Source organism: Pithys albifrons, chromosome 14 (assembly GCF_047495875.1).
Source record: "Pithys albifrons albifrons isolate INPA30051 chromosome 14, PitAlb_v1, whole genome shotgun sequence".
NCBI lineage: Eukaryota > Metazoa > Chordata > Aves > Passeriformes > Thamnophilidae > Pithys > Pithys albifrons.
In genome coordinates, this window is record NC_092471.1 from 13409293 (window position 1) to 13436801 (window position 27509).

Here is a 27509-nt window from a genome sequence, read left to right on the forward strand (position 1 = left end):
TTATTGCCTTGTCCATGTATACAATGCAAACACACCAGAAGTTTAGTGATATTGCATTTGAAACACAAAGGAAAGTAAAAAATAAGAAAATAAATGACTCAATATTTTCACATAAGCTGTGTAAGACAGAAGAGATGTTCTCACCTGTCTGCTCTGAGATGGCAGTGTGGCAGGCTGCATCTGTCTCTGCACCCGATGTGGCTGCATCAGCTGCCGGAACTGCTGCTGGAGAAACTGGCTGTTGCTGGTCTGCTGGGACTGCTGTGTGGCTGGAGACTGCTGCTGCTGCTGCTGCTGCTGCTGCTGGAGATAGTGAATGAGAGACTGCTGTCCTTGTCCTGCTGTCAGAGGGGACATCTTTTGAGTAGCTGACTCTGAGGCAAAGTGAGACAGTGGTTTCGTGTTATTGAAGGAAAACTGGTCTTGGTTAACAGGGCTCTCATTTACCAGACCTGGCTGTAAGCTACTGGATGGCTGTTGCATAATTATGTTCATATTTTTGGTCTGGTTTGCAGTCATTGATTTAAAAAGCGAGTTCTGCATACTTGTGGGGTTGCTGGTGGGAGTGATGTTAGAGATTAATGTACCTTGAGGACTGAAGGGCTGCTGATGCAGAGCTGGGCTTGACAGCTTTTCTGGCCTGTATGGTGGAGAAGGTCCAGTATTTGTGGAGGCCATGCTGGCAACCAAGTTGTTCTGTGGACTTTTAATGTTGTTGGCTGGTAAGCTGGCTGCTGTCAGGGTGGGCAGCATGGAGCTCTGTGGGCTGAAGGGCTGCTGGTTCAGAGCAGGACTGGAATGCTTCTCGGAACCGTAAGGAGGAGAGGGGCCATTGGATGGGGTGCTGCTGGAAGTCATGCTTGAAAGCAGAGTATTTTGAGGACTCTGAATGTTGTTACCTGGTAAATTATTAGCAGGCATGCCAGACACCATAACATTTTGAGGACTGAAGGGTTGATGGTGTGGCGATGATCCTGCTCTGTAAGGAGGAGAGAGACCAGGAGGAGACATAGTTGGCCAGCTGGGAGCCTGTACTTGTTGCTTAGTGCCAGACACTTGCTTGCTAGCTGCCAGCTGCTTCAGCTGCTGAGCGTGCCAGTTGGAGCCAGGCATGTTGGGTAGGGGGACTGGAAGCATTGGTGGTGGCTGGTTCTTGCTCTGAGTTGCTGTAGAGATGGGTGATGCAGCAGGTTTGTTTGAGGGAGGAACTTGGAAGTTAGCTCCAGCAGATGATGGTCTCATCTGAGGAGATCCCCCACTGGCTGGATTGCAGCCCGGAGAAAAATCTTTGTTAGTAACATGGTTCTCTAAGTGGGAAGTCTGTGGGGAGGACTTCGGAGTGGTATTTATGCTTGGTTGAGAATGACTCAGACCAAGTGGATCTTCAGCCTTGCTGCACAAAATCTTCTCCAGATCCAGGTCATTGGGAGAAGGATCAGGCATTTTTGTCAGCTCTTCCAATAGATCTTGCAGCTCTTGGTCCACAGACTGTAAGCTGTTTCCTTTCTCATCATAGTGGACGATGTTGCTGGTTTGCCCTCCTATTGGCCCCTTCTGAGTTATTTCTGTGTTGGGTGGCACTGAGAACGGGGAGCCAATGCCACCACCATTCATGTGACTGTTTTCCAGGAGCACCGGATGCCCCGCAACTCCCAGGGAAGAAGCACCGTGACCGGTGGAGAATGGAGAACTCTGCATTTCCGGACATGCCACACTGGGATTGGAACCCTGGCCTATGGAAAGGTTTACGTCATCAAGACAAAGTCTTTTACTGTCATTTGGGAAAATGACATCAGGTACACCACTGGAGGCAGGAGAGCTATCATCTTCCAGTTTTCTTTTAATGGATCCCTGTAACTGTGGAAAGATAAAAGGAACAAGGAAGGATCTGTTATTGACCTTATTCTGACATGCACTCAAGCTCCATACTGCAACACCATGTTGGAGATAAAAAAATTAAATCATAAAACCTAGTCATGTGAGACAAATTCAATCAGGATTTAAATGGATGCAACTTCATTGAAATCAAAAGAGTTATAATCGACAAAGGTTAAATCTCATGTGTTGGCCTTAAAACAGATGTTAAAGTTATAAAATACTATCTGTCATGTGAACTGTAATAGAAGTTTTTAAAATAGTTTCTAGTTCCATTTCAATGAAGATATTATACTCCCTGCATAACAAACATGCCAACATTTTTATGGTTACATTTTTTAGGTCTAAATGGCAGATCTGAATGAAACCCTGGACTGAATTTAGTGACCTTCTGCCAGTGCCTCGGATTAAATTCAGACCTGAGACAACTAAATTGTTTTACATTCTTTATAGGCCGAACAACTGAAATAACTGGCATACTTTCTAAACAAACCAAAACAAAACAAATTCTCAGCTATCTATCTAAACAGACTTCCAAGCTTCCTAATCACAGATGTTTTAGATTCCAGAAAGAATAAATAATAGCTAAACTTCTTAATTTTTGTTTATTCTTCTAAGTCTAAGCCATTGTGGGCTTTGTTCTTTTGAAGGACTGCCACTCATTCATAAATTTGAATGTGTTTTCAAAATACAATTGTATAAATATCTTCATCTACAAGACATGGTGGAGTCATAAATCCACAAATCTTAGGGAAAAGAAACCTGCCTTCTACCCATAAAGAAAGTGAAACTGAAAACAACCTTTCTCATACTAATTCAGCATATAGCAATCACTTCCAAATAAAATCATCTGTGGCTTTCAGTTTTAACAAGCATGACCTGTATGCCACAGGATTAATCAGACATTAACACTGCTGCTTCAAGTTAAGGGAAATAAGCATTATGACCTTGCTTATCAATAGAGGGAGGCAGCATTTAGAAAAGTATCTGATTGGCAATGGGAAAACCAAAGAATAGTTGTTCCACCAAGCCAGCTCTCAGAAAAGCCTCTCCCAGCTCTGGCCTACAATTCCAAGTGCTGCCACTCATCCAATGCCATGAAAAGAAGTCACATCTAATAAGAGCTTATATCACCATAAGGCCCCCACATACCTAACCCTAGCATAACCAGATCCAGTCTAGGGCTGTGCTGGGTATGACCAATTTCTGAATTTTACAGTAATTTTTAAACACATCACAGTTTTGCCTAAATCACTCCACAACTGCCAGTAACTGTAGTACTTTCAGACAACTGTCACCACAATGTGTGTGGAGGCTGCAGGGCACAGAGTGGGCACACAATTTGTGGCTCCTTCTGCACTGTGCACATGAAGGTTACTGTGCAAACAGCCACTGGCCACCCCTAAACTCAGCCTGTCTTCAGGCAATTGCCCACAAACGTGTGCTGTTCTGACCCGGGAACACGGGAGAGCTGCCGAGTGGCTCACTCAGCTGGACTCACATCAGTGCCCTCTCATCACTCACTTCTAAATAGGCGGGCAGACGGACAAGGGCAGATTGTGCCTACAGTTGCTTAGGCTGTAGATGGAGTTTGGGATTAGTACTGGACATTGCCATGCTGGTATCCAGCTAACACAGACATTTGGAGGAGAGCAAGAGGACATGTTTGTCCATGATCATCACGGCAGGTCCACAGACTATGGAGAGCTGCTGATCAGCTTTTAGGAGGAGTTCATCTACCTTCTCACATGGATATTTTCCCTTTAAGTTATCCCTTATGGAGTAATCAGTGCTTGTCTCCAGTGACCTCCAGTCACTCTGCTTTAACTGTGCTGCTCAAAAAACTCTGGCAGGGCAGAACCAAGGAGAGTTGCTTCCAGTGCCTCCTTGGGCAGCAGTGCTAGGCAAGGTTGGGATCACTGCTCTGCAAGAGACTGTCCCTGCACCACAGCTAGACCATCAGCCATTTGCTTACTTCTCTGGGCTGATGACACTAAAATTTGCTTAGCTTTAGGAAATGGAACAAGGCCTAAATCTTCTCCCAAGTGTTAGTCTAATGATGGATGAAATTGTTTTCCTTCATTTTCTTTGCTAAAACTAAGCCAGAGTTGCATGTTTCAACAGATGTTGCCCTGCGTAGGCTGGAACATGTTGGTAGAGCATAACTACATATATTTAAAACCCAGACATGTATAGAGAATCTTTACAGGGGCTTCACACATCCAAAACAAACACAGCGTGTTCCCAAGTTGCACCCTGGGAACCTTCAGGCAGGAAATAGTGGGGGATCTCCCACCCTTGGCCAGCTGACATGCTGGCATGCATGTCCTTGCCAGCTCTTCCTTTGCCATAGGACATTCCTATGCTCTGAGTTACGGGGGAAAAATGTGGGCTTTCTAAACACTCCAAAAAATAGCTTTTTAACTGTTGCACTGGGGAATAAATGTGATGGGAAAACAAAACTCCATTTCCCCAAGACTATTAATAGGTATAAACAGATAAAATAAGGCCATAGCTTTCAGATGGCATGGGCATTCCAAAACTGGGACAGGACTTTTAAATAGGATGCTGTTGCTTAGCCCTCCAGAAAAGCCTGAATGTAAGAGAGGGAGTGAAATTTGCTGAGTGTTATGTTCTCTTGAAAATCCAGACTCCTGTTTCCCAGATGAGTATTTGCACAAAGACCACAAAATCCAGAAGACCAATTTCTCCTAGTCCAGGCAGGTATAATTCCACAGAATTTAGTAGCACTGCTTTGCTTGAGATAGATTTGACAACAGCCTCAAACTTGAGAGAGAAAGACACTCTCCTTAAAACATCTAAACAAACCACAGAAAAATTTTGGTTATAAGGGACACTTGGGTGCTATCAGCCCTCTGCTTCAAGCACATCACCAATGAAAAAACGAGACAATAATATTTCACCAGGCACTTAAGTATGAAGCATCCACTATATACAGAAATCCCTCCTTGGTCTGGCCGAGAGGTTGGTTTCAGCGTTCCCCACAGACACCCAGGTGGTTGTTACTCCCACACAATATGCTCTGGGCTGGTGCTGCCTGGGAGGAGCCAGCGGTTTCCTCCCCAGCTTCCAGTGACTGCTCTCCATGCACGTGAGACTGTGGGCAGTGCTGACCAGTGCAGGGGACAGCAAGGCAGTTTCATATTACTGGGACACTGCCTGGCTCAGACATGCCAAACACAACAGTGGCAGGAGAGCATACCTGAGGCACTACAACTTTTAGGACCAGGAGAGCTCCTGACCTCACTAATTCAAGAAGCTGCTTGTTGCAGAACATTCATGCAGTATTCCAGACAACTCAAGATAATCTTTTTAAACCCTATCTATCATTTTCTAAACACTTTCCTTACCAAAAACATTTTTACTATCCATTTCCTTCATCTGGCCCCAGATTCCCCAGGAAGGAGCCAATTTATTCCAACTCTTTCTCTTCTTTTTCAGAAATGCTTACACAACTTGACAAAATCAACAGAAACAAGAAGAGCACCAAAACATGTTCTTCCCCTTTCTCTGCTGATTAGTATATTGGGCAGCTGTGTTTCAAACTGAATACCTGAGAAGTGAATAGAAATATTTTAGAAATGCATCACACACACACACACACTCCTAAGCTGGCTGGAGGCTGCCTATGGCTCAGTATGGGAAAGCTTCATTCAGATGTGCAAGCAAGGACGAAGCAGACAAGCAACAAAGGGGCTCTTGCGACCTTGTCAAAATGCATTAAAATGCACTGGCATGCACAAGCTAACTTCTGTTTGGGAATACCTGGGAAACAAAGCAGGCCCTCCAATGCAGGGAATATCCAATTATGAGTTCTCCATTATCTCAGGTTTGCCTTAAGAAGTGAGAGTGCCACGATCTCAGCACTACTATCCTCTCCAAACCAGCAGGCTGTCTTTCTGGGAGAGACCTGAGTCACACAGGAGCAGCCCTGCTTGCTCGCAGTGGCAGCACAACCAGAATAAATAATAACTGTTTACGCTGCTCTGTCCACGGAAGCTGCACAGCTGTGGTTACAAACAGCAAATTTGTCACACGCTCCCACTCCACACCAAACTCATTCCCTCCATGTGGGGAGAGCACTCCCCAGGCTTCTCTTGTGCAAGGAAGGAATGGCAGACTCAGCAAGAGGAACCAGTCCTCGGCTGTGCCCTCCCTGTGGCTGAGCCCTCCCAGAGGCTGGGCTCCAGCTGCCTGCCCACTTAGGTGACCTTGGGCTTCGGGCACCTTCCAAACTCAGGAGGCGGTGTTGGCCTTGAGTAACTTACCATTACTCAACAAAGGGAGAAAGGAAAGTGGGAAGTGACAAAAACTGAAGCAGAGCAAACAAATTATTAATAAATACACATTGTGGTGGTTCCACTGGATTTTAATAACCAACCAGGCGCCTCTGGACTGGCTGCCTGCCTGGCCAGCACTCAACCTTCCTTCTCTCTTAACACATCAGCCATCCTCAGCTGCCACCCCAGCTCACCCTGTGATCCAGAGGCTGCCCCATGGCCCTCCTGCCAGCCCTGTTAATTCTCCACCTGTCACTCACACCTTCAACCTGCAAGTGGAAATCGGGGATGAAGGAGCAACTGCATCCTGCACCAGAGAGCCTCATTTCTCACAATGATCCCACTTCCATCAGAAACAAGCTGTATCTAACCAGAGATTCCTATTTAGGTCAACATAATGCAGAAATGAGAGAGGAAAAATGTTAGGCAAGGTATTTCTGTGCCTCTTCCTGGTGCCTGCAGCCTGTCAGTGAGTCAAGCCTTGATTTACAGTGACTGCAGGCTGCTGATTATTGATCTGCACCACCCCACCCCACTCAGTGCCATGGACAGATCCAACCTACAGCAGTGATTCCCACACCTACACAGTCTTTTCAAGTGAGAACTGAGACCAATGGGATGCTGCCATCTGGTCCACCTGCCCCTGGGTCCAGTGTCCAGCATCACTGACAGAGACCCTCCTGATTTAATAAATTTAATTTTATGGATCCATGACTGGATATCCAGAATGAGAGTCTTTCACTAGGAATCTCATGACTCTTTAACTCTTGGAAAATCCCAGGTGTTGGCTTTTCTGTTTATTTGTTTGAAGAAAAGAGAGAAATGATGGTAAAAAGCGATGAGGGGAAGGTGGGGAAAATGTCAGTCTTGCCACAGATCACAGATTTCCTAATGTGGTGGCCAGTCCTTCAAAGCAAGACACCTGAAGAATCCAGGTCACCAACAGACTACTAAGATCTGGCATATCTGAATTGTTTTGACAGAGAGAGCACATTTAATTTTTGGTGGAAGGCCTGAGCAAGACAAAAGCCTGAGATGAGTGAAGTCTTCTTTTTTCCATTATTTTCTCAAGGCATACTGCAAACTGGTTTTCCCCTCTGCAAAGTATAAAACCTGAGTCTAAGGTTTGCTCAGTTGAACTGACCAGAGAATCTATCACTCCTTGTCTCTTTCAAACACTAGACACTGCCAAAACTAGAAGTATGTATTTGCCAGAGGCAAACTGTTTGCAGCATTCAGCGATCAAGACTTCAGCCTCTGTGGCTTCAACAAGCTTCGGGGAGACTTATCTGCCCATCAGCCCAAAATGTTTCTAGCTGTTCTGACAAAAACAGTCATGCAATGAGAAAATGCAACTGGCAATTTTCCATATAAAATAAGATAATTTCACAATTTCTTCTCCTGTGCCTTAAATTCACAGTTTGGAAAGTTTTGTGCCCTCTATTGCTCATTTATCCACACTCTAGATAGATTTTAGTGTCCTACTAATCTTTAAGGACAGTTTGTGAAAAGGAGGTGAGAATGTGCCTGTGTAAGCCTGGAAAGTGAATCTGATATAGTATTACCTTTTAAATGGCAGCAGTGACTTGCAGACATGCTGTGTTGGGCAGCAGGCTGACTTGCACATGAACAGCAAAGCCCAAATGCTCATGGGCAATGATCCTGTTCCACTACAGCAGGACCTGGCACTGCAGTAAGTGCAGTTAGCACATCTGTAAGTTTCTGTTCCTGCATGCTGGCTGCAGTTTGGTAACACATTATATACCTGAATCCGAGAAAAAATGCCTCCTGCTGACCAGTGAGCAGCCAAGGCAGTCTCTAACTACGAGGTACATAAGCTACGCTTTATCGGAGTCATATCTCAAATCTACAAGGAGAACTCAAGGAGGTTCAAGCAATTAAAACTACTATTCACTTTCCCCATACCAAGATTAAACGTAAGCTAAAAATCACATTCTTCCTACTGCTTTAGGCTGTTTGACCCTTCTGATTTCAAGTGATTTCAGCATGGATGGACATAAAGTTGTCATTTCACATTGTCAGGAAAGAGATCACACTGCAATTCCAAGCTACCAGAGATGAGTTTCACTGTGCTTATAAAACCAGTCTTTTAATTCCTCAGCTATAGAGTATCAGAGTAGAGTCTGCTTTGGAGGTGGTTGGGTACTTTTAGGCTGTAAAGGTGGCAGATACGTTTATAATGAGGTGTGGTGGTAGAGAAAGGATTATGAATAGGGAAAATTCACAGGGTGGATTTCCTTCTATTCATCACACTCATAGAAATAGGCAACTGGAAGGGAGGATGTAGAAAGAGGAACTGGGTATGTCAGCAGTCACTTTAACCATGAAAGGACACTGGTTCTTAGCTAACTTTTATGCATTATGTGGATTATTTTTACCTGACACTATAGCTTCTTCCAGTTTATAATTTACAGTGGCAATATGAAATCTGCCATCTTTAAAACAAACACATTAACAGGGATTGGAAGTTGCTACTTAGGCTGTGCACACATAAAACGCCTCCTAAACGCTGCTGCTACATTTGTAGAATTTGATCTCCCATCAGTACACATCAGTTGACTTGATAGGAGTGTACTGTGATTCTCTGCCCAATTACTGTCACCACTCATTGAGATCTTCTCCAGTTATTCCCTCAGTATATCAGGGACCTCAAGCTGTGTTAAAAGATAAAAAAGAAAACAAAGTGTGTGCTTTTCCTTAATAAATTCCACGTTCGCTGTTGTGAGTGCAAAGCTGTCGGAACTAGAACTGTGCATCACCGGGGTCTGGGCTGAGAGACACACCTCGTGTGCATCACCAGAGACCAAGTCATGAGGTTTTGCTTCCTTGCACGGTGGCTCCAGAGATATGATCCATCTCCTTTTCCTGCCACACTGCTGAAGTACAACAGGTCTCTTGTTTGACTGTTAAATATATGTGAGCTTCTAGAAGGTGACTGCAGACCTGGCTGTTCAGCTGGTAAGCACAAAAATCCCAAACATCATGACTATACAAAACCAGAAAAATGTGTTCTTACAATAAGCTTAAACCACAGAAACTAACAGGAAATCCAACCTGGACTACCATGAGCCTAAGGTACTAGCTTTCTTTTTTTTTTTTTTTTCCTAAATTTTAACAAAAAATTAAAGGGAAGAAAATATTACAAATATGATTTGCTGATACTGATTTGTGTGAATGCAACTATGCTCATAATGACAGACAAATGTGTGATCTACATTCTGCTTTAAACTTGAACAACTTACAGGCTACAGAGGAGCAAGTTTTTGAACAAGGTGCTTCTAATTATCCTCTTGTAAAACTACAGGAACCATCACTAATGTCCATGTGAAGAGATCAATGTAGGATCACTTCCAAGGAGAAAAAAAGAAATAGCCAAGAATATACCTATTTTGCCATCCCACACTAGCCAGATGCATGCAAGAGACCAAGTAACATTCACTGTAAAGAAAAAAGAAAAAATACCCAAACCAACAGCTTTGCTGCTTTTCAGGTCAGACAGAATTACCAGACTCATTTGGAAGGCACCAACAGAGATCTGCCCTATCAAAACAAATGTTCAGAGGCTCCTCATCTTATCTTTCCTTAGCAATTCTTCTGCTTTCAGTATTAACAGCACTGTTAAAATGGAAATTTTTCCAGGAGAAAAACTGCCGTAGACAAATGGATCTGGAGGAACAGGACTGCTGCTTGCTCCTGTGCTGTGCTATGAGCAGGAGATCTCTGTACAGATGCCTTGCAATTAGTCATCTGAAGACTTACAGCAATCACGTCACGCATATTGTTTGGCTGTAACTTCCACGTTCCATTTAATGACAAGTGTTATTAACTAGACAGCTGAAGACAGAACAAGTTCTCTGCCTCTAGGTTTTAAGCTGCAGTACAAGAGCATTTCTTTCATATCTGGCTGTAAATCAAGATCAATCTTAGACTCAATGCCTTTCTATCAGTATTACCTCATCTTACCTCAGTTTTAATACCAGCAGTATTGTTTTATATCTTTTTTTATAGTCCATTAATTTCAAAGTCCTATGGAACACTTTGCAGTAATTTTGTAGACTACATTAATTTCTCACAGCAATAGCTAGGCTGGAGAATTGCAGCTACTCTCCACTGAGCAAAAAGTGATGTTTTTGCTACTTGGGTCTCCCAGGATTTGTAAGATACTTTTCTCTCTTCTTTTGGAGCTCTTAACATTGGCACAGTTATGTAATGATGACAACAAGAAGAAAGAGGATGTATTTGTTCCTAAATTACAAGGTAAGTTTACCATTTACTAGATAACCAAATGAAACCCAGTTTGCCACTTTTTTCTGCTGCATATTGAATTATTTTTTAAAATCTCAAAGGACTCGCTCCTGCAGCTTTACCAACTAGAGGTGCCATTTCATCAGAAGGTACGGTTGGGGAATTGACAGCCTGGAGGCAAAGCCTCCAATTAGGTCAAACCTAGGGACAGAAAGCTTTCAAATTCACAGAACAGTAAGAAACAATGGGATTTCAGTCAGACAAAAAAAAGGCACTTTTGTTCCAACACCCGAGGTACTCACACTTACTACCCTGAAGGGTAATAGCTCCAGCCTCCCCTGTGTGGCTGCACCCAAACACTGACACCAGTGCCTTTACCACTGCCAGCCCAGCACCCTCCTGCCGACTGTCTGCAGTGCAAAATCATCCTTACTGCATCCAGAGCTCTCCTCGAGGTTTGGTGGGGACCAAAACATTTAAAAGAGCAGTTTGAGGTTTCTCCTAGTGGTTCAGAAACTCGAACAAAACTCTTAAGACAGATGGAACAAATGGGGAAGAAAGGAAACGTCCTGAACAGCTCCTCTCCTGCTCCTTTGTAGCCTCCTGGATGTTCCTCTGACTTCCAGAAAACAGAATTCCAGAAAACAATAAACAGGATATTGATTGATACAGAACCAAAAAATCAAGTCACACTTAGAGAAAAAAAATGATGAATCTAGTGAGTGTCCCACTGAAAGTGAATGTAGAGAGAAGTTTGTATACAGCCAAAAGCAGACATGTTTTGTAAAGCAGAAGAGTGAATGTTTAATTTCTTTCTGTCCACTTCATTTTATCCCATCGCTTTCATCTCTACCTGCCAAGCACCTCCACTATTCTCAGCCTGCATCAAGTGGAATAGGAACATGGTCCATTGACAACATGCTGCTTGTACACACCTTTCCTCCAGGACCAGTAAACAGCTCTGGCTCCCATAACATACTCTTTGAACAGCATCTGTTACTTACCCAGGGACCTTTAAAGGGATCCTGCATATTAGTAGTATTAAAAACCCCAAACCAAACACCAACTCCACCCCTGAAGCCTTCATCCTGTATAAAGCCATTGAAATCCTGGCCTCAATGAAATAAACCAGTTGGACTCAATGATCTTAGGTCTTTTTCAACCTAAATGATTCTACAAATATTTGGGGATACTGACTTCATCAGGGATGAGATTTCATTCTTTGTTTTTTTGTTATTATTAACTAAAGGAGTGAATTAAAAAATACACAGGAGTTGGAGAAATTGTCTTTAGCAGAATATGCAATGCTTAAGTTACTTGGGTTTTAACCAGGGAACCTCTCTACTTGCTATAGATACCAGTCCCCCTCTGTCCTAGAAGCAATGTTAATCACACATTCATCACTGCAAATTGACAACATAAATGCTGACTTGTGCAAACAATGTTAGAGAAAATGGTGTTCTTGCTGCAGAAGTGAATTACACAGCCTTTTAAGCTTTCTACACTTCTCAGTTTTATGTAAACTCTAATTTCTCAGGCTTTTGTTCTGCCTTGAAAGGTCACACGGTTGAAAGCTATGAAGCATAGCATGTGTTCCCACTGATATTAAAATACTGTTTACTAAATCATGCATATAAATGTAAAGTTGAAACTGTTTGCAACCTACTGTGTTAATAAGAGATGATTTATCAGACAACACAGTTTGAAGTATCAACATGTGGAATGTAAAGATCTGATCTTAATCACATTACGTGATATTTTTCAGAATATTTTTGAAGCAAAGACTCTGCATTGCCATGCAATCACACTAACTTCTGATGACACTGTATTTGACTGATTAAACTCTTAATCGTGCCAATGCTTAACTTCAGGAATACAAGTGGTCTTTTTAGATTCGAGCATATGATTGCACATTTGCAAGATCAGGATTTCATTTGCATATTCAAATTGAAAAACTGCATCTTCCCTTTGTGTGTGTAAGGCCAACTATAGCACTCCAAATGCTAAACAACCACTGTAGAGTTGGACAATATTTTTAGCATCTCTGTGGTGCGCTTCTATCTTTAGCTGCTGTGTTCACAAACAATCCCACAGGACACTGCATAGCTAACATAGCTCAGGCTCTTCACCACATTCCAACTTTTCTCCCGAAACACAGTGAAAGCAGACTATAAAACTGGTCAGTTCAAGACCTGCCAAAAGTTTCCTTAGATGCATTGTTTGAGCAGAGCAGGACTATAGCGAAGAACTAAAACAATAAAGTCTCAGAACATTCTACTCTGGAGTGGTGATGGAACTTGCTGTGATTTCCCCCAGGGAAAATATGGCTCCAAACTCTGACTTTGCATTTTGCTGATAAATCAAGTAGGACAGCAAAGGATTTCTGGATGTTGTTTTCAAGTGGGATGTGCCCATGGGTTCATGGCAAATTTCTGGTCAAAGCTTAACCCTGCAAGAGAAGTTAATAACTGAACTTGCCAAATCATCACCATTTCTAAATCCAACTGTGCCTTGTTTTTACAAAGGGGCATATTAAACCAGTGAGCCATTTTATTAGACTCATGCTCATGTAACAAAAACATGTGTTAGCTCTTGAGTGCCAAGTACCATCCTGGAGGGTTACCAATCCCTGATACAGACTTTGTAGCCAGACTGCAGTTATCTGTCATAACAGAGGAGGTAGTTTAGAATACACAGCCATGCTGCTCCATTTGGGAATACTTTACGTGGTACCGGTCTCTCTGTAAAACTCTAGGAAGATGTATGGCACAGAGGGGAAAAACAGCTTGAAACTTACTGCTGGCTGTAGTGGGTCTGTCTCACAGAGGACTCCTGGATGGCTGGAGCTTATTCCTTCACTCCGTAGAAGAACTTTCGCAATGGCTGAAGCATCCCCAGTTCTGCTATAGCAGCTGGGTCAAGTCTGAGTGCATAGGAAATGCTTTTAGTGTCATCTGCATGAGGCGTTTCAAAACTACAGGGTTACTACAAAGAGAGAAAAGACTCATCGTGGGAATGGCAGCATTAATCAGAAGATTGACCTTTGGAGCTTTGAATAAGAAATGCTTTCCACACTGAGCTGGAGCTGCACATGGAGACAATACCCTCCAATATCTTGATTTACAGAGGAAGTACTGATGGAATCCTATATATCCTGTTAATCGTGAAGGGAAAGGAATCATGTAAAGGAACTATATTTTCATTAAGTGCCTTAGCTGAGGTTTGCAGATGAGACTAGACACTTGGCTCCAATTTAATTTCAAAGGAAAAAGATAACCTGAAAACCCTTAAAAACCTTAGACCTTGTGAGAGCTTCACAAATGGGCTCCTCATTTCCCCATTTCACTTATTTTCTCCTTCATTACTATGTGCTATCAAACAGTTATTAAAAGTCTTTCAATGACAATGGGACTTTCCAAACAAAATGTGTTCATTAGTTCTTTTACCCTACCATAGGTATGGCTGTAAGTCTGGGAGGTGTGAGAACTGAGGAAACAGGGTCAGGGCTAGGAGGGTGTCCCTTGGCTCTGCAGCAGCACCAGAACAAGGCTGAGATGTACAGGAGGCAGTGGTGAGGCAGCAGCACATACTGTGTGCTATGTCTGCAATGCTCATCTGCATTTCTTCTTCATTTTTTTTTGGTCAGAGTTATTTTTTCCCTGTAAGCATAGCATGTGTTCAATCAAGAGTATCACAGTTATCTGTCCAAAGTGTTCACATTGTGTAACATTAGCATCAGGTTACGGAGAAAAGAAAAAACCTGCAAATACTTTGAGGGTTTTTTCTGAGCCCTTTAAATTTTCTAAGGGGTGGAGGTTTTCCCTCCACCCAGAGTGCAAGGTTGACACCTTAGGGTATGGCCCTCATCCTAGTAGGGGCTCCTTAACTAAGAACTGTGAGTTGCAAGACTTGGCCTTTACCAAGAAACCATGGTATTACAGAAAAACTCACTTATGCCTTTGAACATCAACAGTAAATTACCCTTTCATTTTCTAATACAGACACGATGTCTGTAGTTGAGCAAACATATTCTTGAAAGGTCAGAACACTTAAACTGTATGTACTCAGTTTGGGATGAAAAAACCTGTTGCTGCCTTTTACTTATGACATTTCTGTTTACCCACAAGAATGACACTACTTCCCCTGAAAGTTTTCAAGCCCAAGAACATGCTCTTCTTCCAGTGTTGGAAAGTGAAGGCAAAACTCTCTTTCTATATTAATTCATCGCAGCTTCACTGAATACAGTGACTTCTTGAGAGTTCTGCCATTCCTCCCCAAAGGGCTTCAGTCACCCAGAGCCTCAGGTGTGGCATGGGGACATCCCATCTGCCTTCGAGGACAAGGGGCAGGAGGAGCTGGCTGGCCTGGATAGCAGCTGATGGTGAGTCACTGCCCAGGTGAGCACACGCAACCATTCACACCAAACTTGCAAACCTGAATGAACTATGAATTCTCCTAAAGTACAGAGCAGGAGGGCAGGTTGTTCTTTTTTTTTTTTTTTTTTTTTTTTAAATGGGAGGAACTTCCTCTTTCAGCTACTGTTACACGATTTAGTGAGGATACAACTGCTGCAACGATCAGGAAACTGTCATGTCCAGATGGCACTGTGTAGTGCTACTGGGGAGATGCAAGGACCCTGCTAACTGGGAACAAAAGTTAGGATTTGCTGGAAGTGCTCTGACCTGTCACTAAACACCGTGTTGTGTCCACCTTCAAGTTTCAGGGCATTCAGGGAATTGGAAGTGGCACCAGTTTAACCCTAGACCAAAGAGGTTCACTGCATTTCAGAGATACTGGAGATCACTTCATCACTTTGGACCATATTCCTTCCCTGGGGCTCAGACACTCTGAAGTCAAGGCTGCTCTGGGACTAGTTAGTGTGGGTGAGCCCTGTGTTAATGTGACCCGCTCTTCTGGGCCGTGTTGGGACCTTGACAGGACATTTCATGTGCTGTGCCCAGGTAGTCTCAGCAATCTCAACTGGAACTGCACCCAGAGAAAGTCCCCTTATCTTACTCAGTGCACATCTGAGGCACAGTAAAATCAGTGTCCTCTGTAAGAAATGACAGCCCCTCAGGTGGAGTAGCTGAACTCCAGCTGAGAAGCACTGGCTGACTGCAAATGCAATGAAGACTCAAACAGGTGAACCACTAAGCAGTGGCTGTGGGTAACCATTTCACTTCACCTTGGCACAGAGGCTGTCAGGTACTGCTCTGTAGAAGGAAATGAAACTTCTTTACATGAACTAACGAGTATTTCCAAATGCCCGCCAAGGCTGCAAACCCTCATCTCTACACTTACCTATGCAAAGCTCAGTCAGGTCCTTGACAGCATTGCATGCATTGTGACCAACAAGCATTTCACCAGCCTCCCATTCCCAAATTTCTAACAGAGAGCCTACTTCTCTTCTGAAGCAAATTTTCAGTAGAGTCCTTCCTAGTGCTCACCAGCACCATTGGTTCCATACTGTGGCACATACCCCATCCTGTACACCTCATTCCACCTCTGTGGTTGCTTCAGAGGAAGAGAGTTCCAGTTCCTCAAAACAAACTTATTTCCTATTGAAGTTGCTTGCAGAGAAATTGTACCTGGTTTCCCGTGCTTCAGTCACTACATTTACCAGACATGATATAGGAAATGGGCAGGAAATGTTAACCTTACATATTGCAGCAATTCTTCCCCTTCCCTCCAGAACACATTTGAGCAGCACACCAAGACCTGACCTTGCACTTGTCAGTGCAGCTTTTCTTACACAAACATTTGAGTCAGATCTGGAGTATAAAACAAACAGAAAGCCAAACACATTGCCGAGTTATAGTTTTTTAATGAAAAAGATTGATACCTTGTTTTATACCTGTTTGTACTCAAATATAAAATACTGTGCATTTTTAACTGCATACATTTTTTAAGATTAACAGTCCTCAATCTATTTTCTACTCCTTCTGGTACCAGTGTAAAGACTGTTAAAGAAATTATATTATTTGAGCTCTGTAGAGTCATGAGAGGTGTGGATGCACAAAAAAGGTGTACTGTGATTAAGCACATTTTTTATGAGGTTTCAGCTCTTTTACCTTTTACACTCATTTTCACTTTGCTTCCATTTAAAAATCCAAGTCAGAAGAGCAACACAGACCTAGTCCCTCACCTTGTTTCTTTGTGCAACTGTTTGGGCAATGGATGTAAAGTAGTACTGTTCTAACATGGTAGCATTTTACATTTACTTTATCAAGGTGTAAATGACATCCTAAGAAGGAATAAGGAAGAGTAATCAGATAGAGCACATCTTTCTCTAGTAAAACCACTCCTCTTTACCTCTTGAACACCTTAAATTGAAATACAATTTTCCTCTTTTTCCTCCCATTTATTATATATGAACAGGGACAGATGTATATCAAGTGTATCTTTAAAGGAAAAATGCATAACAATTTACCAATCCTCCAATAAAAAAAAAAAAAAGAAATCTCCTTCTTGTATTAGTCCTTTGTTTTTACAATAATTATCTTACCTTTTTGTAGGTTCTATTTATTGCCAACAAAACATGCCTTATTGAATCACTGGAGAATCTAGAGGTCCTAATTAATCATTCAATGTCTTTCAGATCCTGCCATCTGTACTGCTGGTAATTTTTGAAAAGTCAAGTCTGTATTATATTTGGTCATGACCCATGAAGGAATAACTCACAATACTGAATTCAATTTGAAGTACTTTTTCTTAGTACACAAGAAGACACCAAAAATAACACGTGGGAGAAATGGGTGACTTGGGATAGACCTTTGATTTAAGGAAGTTTCTGCTCCAGCTGCACCCTGCGTGTTCCCTTACACAGCATTTCCTGGTTCCTGACAGACAAATCTCTTCTATAACAAGACAGACAGTAAGTCATAAGTGCCAATACGAGCAACTCCCTGAAAATAAACTTTGCTCATTTATGATACAGTATTTCTAGTGTGGGACACGAAGTTGCACTGCAGGGAAGGAGCTCGCCAGGTTCCTGTGAGCGAGTTGCATCCACAGCAAAGAGTGAGGCTTCATTCCCCAACTCGGTGGAGAAAATTGATTCCCTGTAAGAACGGCAGTGCAAGCCCATCAGATGCCGTGTCACAACGTTCTCTCACCAAGCACCATCGCAAGGTGGGATTCTGCTCATCACCAAGTGCCTGCTCCCAGGGCTTGGGATGCTGAGCAGGATGGGACTCGGATGGGAGGGCACCTTGGGCAGCTCTTGCAAGACAACTCTGGAAACCACTGTCTCATCAGGACTGCCCATTTCATTGGGCCAAAATGAAGCTGCTGTGGAATCCCTAGACACCTCTCACATTGCCATGGTCTGGATCTCTCACTGACATATACTAGTTTGGGGTTTTCTGAAAGAGGCTAAATTTTTTTTCTCTTAAAATGTTAGGAAGCTCATGGATTGAACAGGAGGGAAGGAGAATTAACCTGAAGTACATTTCCTCTATTTGCTAATGGTTTGTGCTTAACTCTAAGGGTAATCCAAGAATCAGGAGGAATTTTTATTACCTCTTAAAGACACACATATCTCCATATAGGAAAGCAGCAGCAACCTTCACCAGCATGTAATAAATTCCTGGCTTGTGGAGCACATGGCTGTCAAACAACCAAACACTTTTAATAGAAACCTGGTCCATTAACGAGCTGAACCATAAGCAGTCACGCAAGAACAGCAAATAACCCCAGGAAGAGCTGCTGTCTTTCCAGGCTGAACAAAAAGCTATTTACAGTAAGAGAAATAATGCAGCCTCTAATGCTGCTTTGCCTCCCTCTCCAATGCCTCTGTACACAACTTTCCCTTGGTTCCTGATGCAAATTTAAAGAAGCAAACCCTGCCCTTGTCTGTGCTCAGCTGTTCCTGAGGGCTCCTTTGTGCAGATGTCCTCCCAGAACCCATTCTGCCACATCCCAATGCCAACTGCAGATCCCATTGGGTCCAAGCTCTCCACTGCCTCATCCCTCAAACACATTGCTGCTTGGGTATCTCAGTGGTCATACTTTTTAAAATAAAAGCAGAACTTGGGCTTTTCCTCTCTGAAATCTGTCTTTAGGAGAGTCTTTATTCAGAACAATCTTTATTCTATAACTGGATCTGAGCTGCTGAAACAACTGGAAACTTTCTTGCTGATTTCAGTAGGCATTTCTCTGTGTTTCCACTCACAGTCACCTCTTTTGTAAATGAAATGATCTCCACTTCTCACATATCTGTGCATATGGAGAGATTATGTTGTTTCTGCACTCACCATATTTGACTTGTTTCAAACCCCACATGCAATACAAATAACTGCACTACATGGAAGAGAAAGTATATGTCTAACACAAACATTTATAATTCCAAAGCCTCAGACAACAATCAAGATAAACCCATTATGAATGGAGTGCAAGCTGTGCTATGTGATTCAAGGGGGGTCCTGAAGGTGCAATTTGCATTTCATGCTTTTGCCATTAGCTCAGACTTTAGGTGAAACAAAGCACTCCACCTCATTAAACAGGTGGAATAAACTAAAGGTGAGGTTTGCAATAGGCCTACTTGGTGTTGAAAGAACTACACTCACTTGACAGGCAACATGATGCTACGTCCTGTGATGAAGATTTAATTTCTTTAACTTTTATTTCTGAAGAAGGGTCAATCCCCTCTCAGTTTTTAGTATGTTCCCAAAGGCATTCCTAACAGTAGTAAATCTGTGTACAATGCTTTCCTCAAATCTTTTGCCTTCCATATATAGGCCAGCTGCTCTCCAGGCACAGCACTGGGCTATAGAACTGGGCTGCTCTGATTTATAACTGAGGTGTTTAAAATCAGGCAATCTAATTATCGACTTGATAGTCCACAACGTCTGCAGTCAGCAAAATTTAAAAAATGCAAAATATTGACAAGATCAGACAAATACATAATGAGGGAGTTATTAAAATGCAAATTGCCTGCCTTCTGGTATTCCTGTGGTGCACAGGACCCCAGAGCCTGCATCCCTCTAACTCTGTATTGGTTAGGAGGGGGGAAAGCAGTGGAGCTGGGGCAAATGAATGGGCAGAGCTATCACAGGTCAGTCAGATGGGACCCCACATCTTCGGGGTCCTCCAAGAAAGACAGTAACTGCATGGGAATTGGAGTCATTGTGAAGAACAGGAAGTCCTGCACACACTGGACCCCAGACTTTTACAGGATTTCACAAAGGTCCTGGCGCAGAGGGAAGCTCAACAACAGCCATTCAAGGCCACATCTATACATCTATTTTGGGGGAACAGCCAGAAGTAGAAAATTTATGCAAGTTTGAAACTAGACATCAAAATGCAGGAAACACATAGCAATAAGATTTAGTAAAAAGGAAAAAAGTCCACAGAAAGGACAAGATGGAAATTTTCTCTACCCAACCTGATCCAGGACGCTTGGACCTGGCTTTAAGAAGACAAAGTCCAGTGCTGTGATCCATTTTGAGAAGTCCTGGCTGGAAAGTGAAAGAGGGTATTGTTGCAAGACATATAATTCCCTCCATTCTCATCTGTGCCCTCCAGTTTTTCTTCTCATTTAAATAGCATTATAATCCTGTTGACTGTCTGGTGCACGGTTATTATTTCACCTTGCAGACACATTCCTTAAAGTCTGAGGGCTGTGTATGTGTCTAGATGTCTATAATAGAACAAGTTAAACAATACCATTCCCGGCTGGGCTGGATGATCTAAGCCCCCACCAGAAGAAAACTATGACAGATAAAATAATTTCATGCAATGCATTTCAGTCATGTTAATATTGCTGCAACAACCTCTAAAAATGATGCCAGTATAGACGGTGATACCTAATTAACAGGCAAACACTAAGGGGGAGGTTAAATGCTAATTTTACATTGGCATTTAGCCTAAGAACTTCATTATGCCATCTTCTATTTTAAACTGTAGCCATCACACCTTGTGCTGTTTTGCTGCCTGTTCTCAGTCAGTACTGTGTGGATCACAGGAATTACTTGCAAGACAGACAAGGTCACAATGGTTGGTCCTGGGAACCTGCCCGAAACGAGGAGAAACATTGATCCTTGCCCAGAGATCTGGTGCTGGGCATTAAAGTGATGGTTTGGACTGATGGATGTAGCCACTCGGTGCTCCCAAAAACTCATCAAGAGGAAAAGGACTCTGCAGCAATACAATCTCCACTGAGAGCTGACCCTTTCCAGTACCTGGCTAGATCATCCATGGGCAGTGGGGGGTCAGTCAGCCAAGGGTTGCTGAGCCTCCCACCCTGCTGGTGAGCAGCACTGACACAAAGCCAGTTCTCTATCTCATCTTTCAGATACATTATAAAAAAAAAGGAAAAAAAAAGGAAAAAAAAAAGATGAAGCTTAAAAAACAAAGACAATGGCAAAGGTACAGAAAAAAAAATGAAAAAAATTACAGCATCCTTGAAGCTACAGCCAGAGTTGTGGTAAAGCTGTATCGGATTTGCAGAGAAATTAGATGCCTCGTTAACTGTGGATAGATGCACAACTGCCCAAATTTAAACTTCCTCCTTTCCTCAGCTCACCACAGTCATTACAAATCATGCAGCTGAATGAAAGCTGAAAAAGCACTAAAAGCTCGGCAGTTGTGTTGCGGTGAGTCCAATAATAAATGAGGAACGAGGGGTGGCAGCACTGATAATCTTAATATCAAAAACACATTTTCTGCAAAGCAACCTACTATTGTTCATATGTAAAATACATCATGCTTTTAGGAGGGAACAAACTGTCCTGCAGTTTATAGATAGTCGTTTTATTACAGATTCTCCTGATTGTAACTCAAAACCCACACACTTCACACATCCTTTCTCTTTAATAAATGCACAAGATACACAACATGGCTGGATCATGTTATGCTGCTCTAGACAGAGGTTCAAAATGCTGTGTTGGAGGAATATTTCCACTGTGCAGTATCACACATAAATTATTAACAAAAGTTAAGGAATGAAAGCAGAGCAAAGCTTCATCTATCCAACTAAAGTCAGTTCCTGAAACATACTGAGCAGCATCACCCTGCTTCCTAATCAAATGGGCTGGAGGCAGCGCTGTACCCAGGAGCCCTAGTCCCCATGGCATCTCTTCCTGCTCTCCCCATCTTTCTCCCTGAAGCAATCAAAAAATCCTGAAGCCTTTTTGGCAAGCCAATTTTTCTCTCTCCCTCCCTCTGAAGCAACAGTGGCTAGGTGGGGTTTAGTTTGTAAATGCTAGGCCTTTTTCCTAAAGCTAAAAATGTTTGGATAAAAGTGAGCAGCCTTAACCACATGCAGGAAAATCTAGTGCATTGCTTATCAGTCGATTTGGCTTCACACCAAGAGTAACACACTGCTGTAAAGGGCCAACACAGTGTGAAAAAGGAGCTGTTCTAGTAGAATACACTCCGTTAATTCTAGTTGAACTGACATTCTCCTAGGACAACAGCTTAAAACACATTTAGACTATTGTACAAAGCATGGCAGGGAATGGAGCAGCAGGCTGGTTTCTCTCTGATGTCACTAAACAAGAGGCAGATCCCTCCACCCCTTCCAAAAAAAAACCCTTACAAAAAATCCATCTTTTGAAAAACACGTGTGAGACAAACTCTTATGCATAATCCTTCACCAAAATAATGTATAAGGTTTTAAACAAAAATCCCCACTACCCTAGAAGGAAAAAAAACCCATTGAAAAGTCAAAAATTCCAGGCTCACTACACTTACTGTAATTGTCCTTTATAAGAAGAGCCCTCTAGTTATGTGAAATGACATTGCCTCGGTGCCCCAGGCTCCCCGTGCTCCGCACAGGAAGGAAGCAGACACACATCTCTTTAAGAGCCGTTTCCTCTCTGCTCTATTAATTTCAGAGATTAAGCAAGCCACTCCTTTGTGGCATAATAGACTAAGATAGAGCCATTGTGTTTGTGGAGAATCCTGCTCACTGCCTTCCTACCTTTCAGCAGGGGGATGTCTTAGCAGTTTATTCCCATGCGAAACACCAGAAAACTACCACCAGCCCTAAAGCCCCCCTTATTCTTGAATTATGATTTCAGCACAGAAGGGGCCATCAGCCCCATTCCTTTCCCCCCACTGATGATCACTTCACCCTTTCACTGACACAGTTCAGGACAAAAAACCCCCCCAGTCACATTAGATGAGGAATTCTCTTTTCAAGGGACCTGAATCAACAGGATTTATTTAATCAGGATTATTTTGCCTGGACACACACATCCTACCTTCCTGTCCCTCCCTGCTGTGTTGAACCTGAAGCACTAAATTTACCATAATTTGTTTTTTCTCTTCTTTTCTTCTTTTAAAAATTTATATACCCTTTTTGCTCTTTTGCCTTCACAGTACAAAATTCCTTCAGCTTGTACCAGATGCCTGATGATCTTTAATAATATGCAGACCACTGGCTCTCTGTTTCTAAGACTATCAACATATCCCGTGTTGGAGACAGGGATTACATAGGCTACTGAAGTGACCATCGGCTGACCAGAGCCTCAGCTATTCCTAGAGTTTTTCTGAAGGAAGAAGAAATCAGCAGGAGAAGATTCAGCCAATGCAGAACAATTTAGGATCCCCACTACAAGCCTGGGCTTCCACTTTTCCTCCTAAAGCTCACTTAGATGCTTTATCCTCAACTTCCCAGACTTCTTTCCAGACTTGTTAAGCAAATGAGGTTGGGAACACAGGACCCTTTTGGGGTCTGTGGCCATAGAAAATACCACTTTGTGGGAGTGCAAAAAGCTGCAGAATCCTTGAGACTAGTTCACATTTTTCGCAGTGTAAACACATTAGTTACTAAATAGAAATGCCATCAGCAGCAAACAGATATCTTTAGGGGGAGGAGGAAGAAGGTAACACGCTCAGGGCCTTTGAGCAGCAGCAGCAGCAGCAGGAGAAAGAGCGATCTCCTGGCTGGAGCAAGAGCGTGTGAGCCAGAACACTGTTTGTACTGTACCTTCCCTTGCAACACAGAGTCAGGAACACAAACCCCATCCAGATAAAACAATTTGCCTATTCAGCAGCTTTCTTTTCATGAGCTGCTTCATCTTTGCAGGCTGCCCCCCTCTCTTCCCCCCTTCCCAGTCGCCAACTGAAACTTCAGAAAGAAAAGGAGAAAGGAGTTGTTCAGACAAAGGGCTGATTCTCTGCAATGGGAGGGCACACACACCAGAAAACATGGTCACGGTGTTCTGGGCACAGTGTTGGCACGTTGCTCTGCCAGCAGTTGTAGGAGTCTGCTCCCCAGGCTCCACTTCAGGTTTAGGGACCGTGCATTAAGAAAAAGGAGGGAGCTGTAGCTCCTGCACCTCCAGCACCAGCCTCATGGATGTGTTCCTGAATATATTCCCAGCCAATGCTGCAGCTGGGTATTTGCATCTCTTTGCCTTCTCCCAGTAGCTACATCAGACACATTTCTAGCAAGGTTTTGCCTGCCTGTTGTCAATAGTAATCTTAATTCAGTCCAAAGACTTTTCTTCTGAGACAGTCCCTTGCAGAAATGGTTTTTAAATGACTTTTTTTTTTTCTGTTAAACAGAGACACTTTCTGGTGTATGAATGTAAACCACCAGTTCATATTGCAGAGGTGACTCAACAGCATTTAGATGCCAACATGTAGTTACTTCTGGACGGAGCAGGATGTGATTCAGCAACTACAGGCAAGTAGCAATGTATCCATTTCATCGTCAAGACTCCTTTTTTTCTTAACAGGTTAAACTAAAAATCAGTCTATTCATTTTTTGGTCTTCTTCACTTCACTTCTTCACTTTGGTCTTTTTTTTTATTACAGTCACTACTGACCTCACATAATACACAGCTCTAACCCCTCTCCTCTAGTATTCAGAAAAGCTATGAGGAATTGTAGTATTGCCACACATCACTATGACTAAATAAATACTGTGCTTGGCACCACACTGGGCTTAGCCTCCACAAAGCTTTTTTGCCCATATTATCAAAATCTCACCCAAAATGGAGGCCCCACCACAGATGTCTTACACCAACAGTTGGAAGCAGCTTCTCTTTTGCTCTGTCCCCTTAGGACAGTACCAGAGCAGGGCACATGAGCTGCCTCTGGCTGATGGACCCTGCTCCATGGGCAGAGCTTGGAAGAACACAGCCATTCACCCACGTCCAGGCTGCTGGGGACGAGCAGAGAAAAGGTGATTGTAAAGCACAGGTGAAATGTTTATTTTTTACTGTGTTCTTTGTGAGGCACAGAAAGGAACTGACGGCACTGAACATATCAACCTATAAAGCTGAGAAGCCCCAGTTGGCACTGATGATGCAGAGGGTGCACAAGGATGCTGGGACAGGCCCAGTACTTGGATGTGCTCCTCAGCATCTTTCCTGAACAGTTCTGAGTGTCTTCATCAAACTGCAGGAAAGCAGAAGGGTTTATCTTTACACGGTGCTTTGCATCAAGGCTGTCAGGGGGGAAAGCAAACTACCTGAGTAGGTTTAGAAGATCCAGGAGTCAGGATTTATTAGATTTAATATAAAAATATTAAAAAATCTACCCTGATAATAAACTCAGAGGCTTTCAATCACTACAGAAAGAGATGTGGGGTTTATAAAATGAAATTTTGGAGTTTAGAAACCTGAACCAAGTTAAAATATTAAAATCATCAGTCAAAGCAACCCTGTCTCCAACATACAAACCTTTCCTAACATCTTCTATACAGGCAAATCTTACTTGCTTATTGCCTTTCTGCCCAACCCGACAAAAGAAACAAACATGCTCTTTGCCACTCACCTTGTGTCTGGGTGTACTCTCCTGTACCACTTCCATGGATTAAGTGGAATTTGGTGACTGGGAAGGTCTGGACCAGGAATTTCCACGAGAGAAAATACCAAGCTTATTGGAAGGTGTTTAGACCCCCAAATCTGGAAAACAGCCACCCATCTACTTACACCTTACTGCACAACAAATCTGCATCGGATTAGTTAAAAGTGTGGACTTCAACAGTTTGAGTAAGAACACATTTTTAAAGTACAATAATGGCCTATTAGCTCTTATTTAAATTGGTACCTAATGGAGGTAAATAAAATGAAAAGGATTGTTTTTACCCAGCCTGCCTAAACCCCAGCACACACCAGCTGATAAGCAGCATTATTACCTTGCTCCAACAAGACCCGAGCCCTCCTGATTTAAATTCTGCCCTGAACACAGACAGTTCACCTTTCAGATGTGTTAAACCTCAGTTCTGCCATGCAGTAGTTACCTTCATATAGGGTAAAAGCAAAACATAGTAGAAAAAAACTTTGTAAACACGGCTTGGTGCTCTATAGCCACATTGAGGAAAAATGAGGAAAAAACATTAAATTAATCATAGGGCATAATCGCTTAAAAATTTGGTTGTTCACAAAAAACGAACAGTATTTCTTTGCACAAATAAATATGCTACTTATGCTTTGCAAGACACAGAAGCAGAAGCAAGGAATTACAGCAATGAGCTAAAACTGGTTCAACTCTAAAAGCAGATTGTAAAGCGAAGGGGGAAACTTCCAGGGAAAGCCAAGAATAAGGTTTCTTAATCTTACACTGAAGGGTCGTAAATGTGCAAGCTCAATACCTCACAACCCTTTTTGAGTAAATAAAGGTTTAAAATGTTCTTTCTTTAGCGTGACTGAATTCCTTTCCAATGTGACCTCAACATGCCATTCCTCTGTCTTTATCTGCTGACACAGCAGAGCTGTTGACCTTTCACCAATGACCTGAGCAATCAATAAACAGCCGACAAACTATCTCCACAGAAATGCTCCACCGACAAGTTTCTCCCCAGCTCTCTGCGCCGTCAAGCTCTGCCATTCCTGAACTTTTCCTCAGGCCCTTGGCTGTGCGTCAGTGGGACTGAACAAACAACACGAGGCTCAGAAATACATTTTCTTGGGCATTCCCTATCTAAACATATTAAACCTGTAAGTGGTTTTGCTGTTGTTTGCAGTGCCACAAACTGCTTTCATGTTATTGTAGGATCTACAAGATCTATGCTTTGTGCTAAACACTTCATGTTGACTTCCAAGCACAGAATCCAAACTCAAATATACACAAACTTTTGGAGAGTAAGATAACAATTTTAAAAAATAAAAAAATCTTATTGAAGACTTGCCCAAATGCCAATCAGCAGTCTTCTCTTAAAGAACTTAATTAAAAAATTAACATAGTCAATTATAGATGCCTGGAATAAGAGGAGAAATTAAGACAGGTCAGAAAATAGTAGTGTTACTACAGGAGTCCCTCAGATGAGTTCCAGTGCTATGAATTCTGCTGTACTGTCACAATACATGAAAAAGGATCAAAAGCAACTTTTCTATCCATTGATTCACAAAATCTTGACTCAAACAGAGACATATTTTAAAGGTGTTACAAAACGGGGAATCAGTTGAGTACCGCGGTGTATTTTAGTGGGGTACAGGAGAGAGAACAATCATTCCCTGCAGTGCTTACAGAAAACACACTGAAGGATTGATTGAGATCTGAAAAGCCAAAAGAATGAAAACTATCAGTGATAAGCAGAAATGAAACTAATTAGCCAATAGAGTCTTTATCAAATTGAGTGAACACAAAGGCAAAGAGGAGCAGCAAGGAACTTGAAGTTATTAAAACTGAAAGAATAACTCTTTGAAGAGCTTATTCCCATGACAACTAAAATGCTTAAAAGAGATGGAGTTTCTCTCTATACATACACATATATATGTAAACTTTCCTCAGTGTATATATATTTTTATATCAATAAAATCTAAGCTTGCAATGGCTCTTAGAATGTTAATAACATTCGCTGATCCAAGATGTCAAAAGTTTCAAAACCCAAAAAGCCTCTGAAATTTGCTCAAACTGCACCTTGCTCGCATGCTCCACATACTCCAGAAGACTGATTTATTGTTTCTCTCCTCACCATTTAAAAAAAGACAGTAGCATGGTTACCACTGTATTTTGAATTTTTCTCTTACATTAATAATGTAAATCAGTACTAAGTGGAGCATAATATGACATTCTCTTATACAGATTTTTTTTCAGTCTAACTTGAAAGTATGTTCACTGCGTATTGTTAGGACCTGCTAATGACAAAGATTAGCTCTTTAAAGGGCA

General features: G+C 42.4%; 1 protein-coding gene across 1 annotated transcript in view; it reads right to left on the bottom strand.

Annotated features, from left to right (window-relative positions):
* MAMLD1 (mastermind like domain containing 1) overlaps positions 1–27509 on the bottom strand; it is an 81685-nt gene that overhangs the window by 32169 nt on the left and 22007 nt on the right. The window contains exon 2 of the mRNA XM_071569483.1: positions 145–1857. Within this exon, the coding sequence (XP_071425584.1) occupies positions 145–1857 (1713 nt within the window). The remainder of the gene's footprint in view (positions 1–144; positions 1858–27509) is intronic.